General features: G+C 51.0%; 1 protein-coding gene across 1 annotated transcript; it reads right to left on the bottom strand.

Moving 5' to 3' along the window:
* Positions 1-1,023: 1,023 nt before the first annotated feature.
* On the bottom strand, positions 1,024-2,083 carry LOC310835520 (transmembrane and death domain protein 1-like). The gene has a single exon (XM_083720181.1). The coding sequence runs from the start codon at positions 1,944-1,946 to the stop codon at positions 1,092-1,094; it is 855 nt and encodes a 284-aa protein (XP_083576307.1). The 5' UTR covers positions 1,947-2,083; the 3' UTR covers positions 1,024-1,091.
* Positions 2,084-2,559: the final 476 nt, after the last annotated feature.

The raw sequence follows: 2,559 nt of genomic DNA, 5'->3' as shown, positions 1-2,559 counted from the left end.
TAAATTTCTCCCTTTCTTTTCTGAAGTTTTGATGTTCCTGGTTTCTGATTTTCCCGGTCATTCTTGCCATCTCTGCATAATCCAATAGTTTAATCTGCCAGTCCACCCTGGTAGTGAAGGGTTTAGCTAACCTTGGAGTCAAAGCGAGCCTAGCCCTGGCTCTAGCTACTGCTACTCAGGCTTCTCATTACATCTGAGCAGCGACAGGAACTGGTGCTGGGGTGAGTTAAAAATCGTTGTGGACCTTTAAAGGCACTATTGCCGAACTTCCAAATTCTGATTACTCTGACGGTCTGCCCCTTCTTAGAAGTCTCTCCCTCTCTCTCTCTGTACCAGCTGACAGCCTTCATCCAATATCACATCTCTCTCATCTCTGCCACGAGTGCTTAATGTTTGGATGTGCTTTACTGTGTTAGGCTGCAGTCACAGGGTCAACAAGAATAGGACAAGGTAAAGGTAAAGGACCCCTAGACGGTTAAGTCCAGTCAAAGGCTACTATGGGGTTGTGGCGCTCATCTTGCTTTCAGGCCAAGGGAGCTGGCGTTTGTCCACAGACAGCTTTCCGGGTCATGTGGCCTGCATGACTAAAATGCTTCTAGCGCAACGGGACACCGTGACGGAAACCAGAGTGCACAGAAATGCTGTTTACCTTCCCGCCACAGTGGTACCTATTTGTCTACTTGCACTGGTGTGCTTTTGAACTGCTAGGTTGGCAGGAGCTGGGCTTCAGTACCACTCTATCTAGCCCTAAATTTCTCAGAAGCTTGCCATCTACCATCTTAAATGAGCACGTTTCTCTATTCCACAGACTAAAAAGAAAACATAGCAGCGTAATTAAACATTTTAATAACCTTCATTCCATTAGATCATTCTCAATGGGCCAAGGGCATATCTCCTCCCACTTTTTGCCCTGTGACATTCCTTCACCTACTGTCACCGCACAACAGGAGATTGTACCGTGTGGCCTGAGTGGGCGAGGTGTTCAACTGAGTCAAGCCTGAGCTAGGTAACGGGCTCAAAACAAAAGATCCGCAAGTGAATTTATTTAATGAGATCAACTGCCCTGCAGAATTCACCGGGAGCTGCTGGGGTCACTGTTCATCCTCTGTAGCATCCTCTTCTAAGGAACTGTCTGGGTCCTCCTCGTCATCTATAGAGTCTTCAACGGCTTGGTTGTTCCAAATCACCGTCAAGTTCATGTTCTGCCGAGCCGGGGTCGCACCGTAGCGAAGGCCGCTGGCAAAGAGGCATTGCCCCAGATTCCAGCAAATGACGTAATACACGGAAATCAGCCAGAGGACCAGCCCCGCCAGGAAGCTCACAACAAGCAGCCGGGCCGCCGGTAAGACGCACTGCTGTAGGCTCAGATTCTGCAAAGCAACCGGGAACAACTGGAGGAGGAAAGCCTTGAGATCCCAGCTGCCCTCCTTCACAAAGGTCTTGTGGTGTTTGTGGATGGGCCCGTAACGGCTCCTGCGGGTGGGCACCTTGTTTTCAACGAGGAGGGCCGACGGCTGAGCGCCCATCACCACCGTCCGATTTCCCTCTGCATCCCACTTGGGCTCCAAGCTCCTGTTCTTATTGAGGCTCTTCTTCAGCTCCCTGGAGACATCGGGACGCCCGATCTGCCGCAGGGCTCGCGCCAGGCGATCCCAATCGATGGCACCTCTCTGCAACTGCAGCCACTGCTTTAGGCCTTCTTTGCACTGGTCCATGTCGGATATGCCTTCCCGTTGGCCGGCAGGGTAGAGGTCCCCCTCTTCTGACGGCCACTGGGCATCCTTCTGAGGGGTGGCAAGCCGGATGTAGAGCTCGTGGCATTCTTCCGGGTTCAGGAGCTCCGAGACGCATCCTAGCACTGTGGCCTCGAGGTCATTAGCTGCCATCTTCACATAGGTCATGTGTGTTGCCAGCAAGAAGAGAGGGAGTCCAGTTAATGCCAACATGGTAGAGGAGATGGGAGTTATAGCCTAGGGTCAAGATCAGCTCTGATCTCCTACATTTAGCATGGGGTGTGTGTGGCTGCTGGACTTATCATGTTGCCCAGTGTCTCTGTGCCTTGCACACCCCTGTTCCTGCAGCCTCTCTGGGCCCCTATGAGGTCAGTGAAACCTCATAACCTGAGCTCACAGCTCCTGCTCAGAGATTACTGAAGCTTTTGCTAGGTGGGCTGCTGAGGATTGTATAGACTCCAAAGGATCACATCTGTTAAGTTGTGGGTGAGCATATCAGACGACACAGCAATTCTTCAAACAGCTCTTGTTTATTCACAGGCCAGAACAGAACTGAACTGAAGGGTCCAGCCAGCCTGCTTATATAGAGCTCCACTAGAACGCAACAGTAACCACTTTCTGTAACTATCCAATCACTGAACGTCACTTTCAATCCCTTATTTGCATATGTGGACCTGAGTGAAAACTATCTACAGTATCCCCCTGCTGGCCCAGGGTGAGAACTTCAGTACATAACAAGATCTGCCCGGATGTTTATGATCAGGGGCTGTGTTTACCTTGGTCAAACACCCACGGGTGATATACTGACTGAGCTGTGATGCCTGGC

Source organism: Podarcis gaigeae, assembly GCF_964106915.1.
Source record: "Podarcis gaigeae genome assembly, chromosome: 2".
Lineage (NCBI taxonomy): Eukaryota > Metazoa > Chordata > Lepidosauria > Squamata > Lacertidae > Podarcis > Podarcis gaigeae.
Note: the sequence above shows the minus strand (reverse complement) of the source record. Positions and strands in the feature narration are given on the sequence as shown.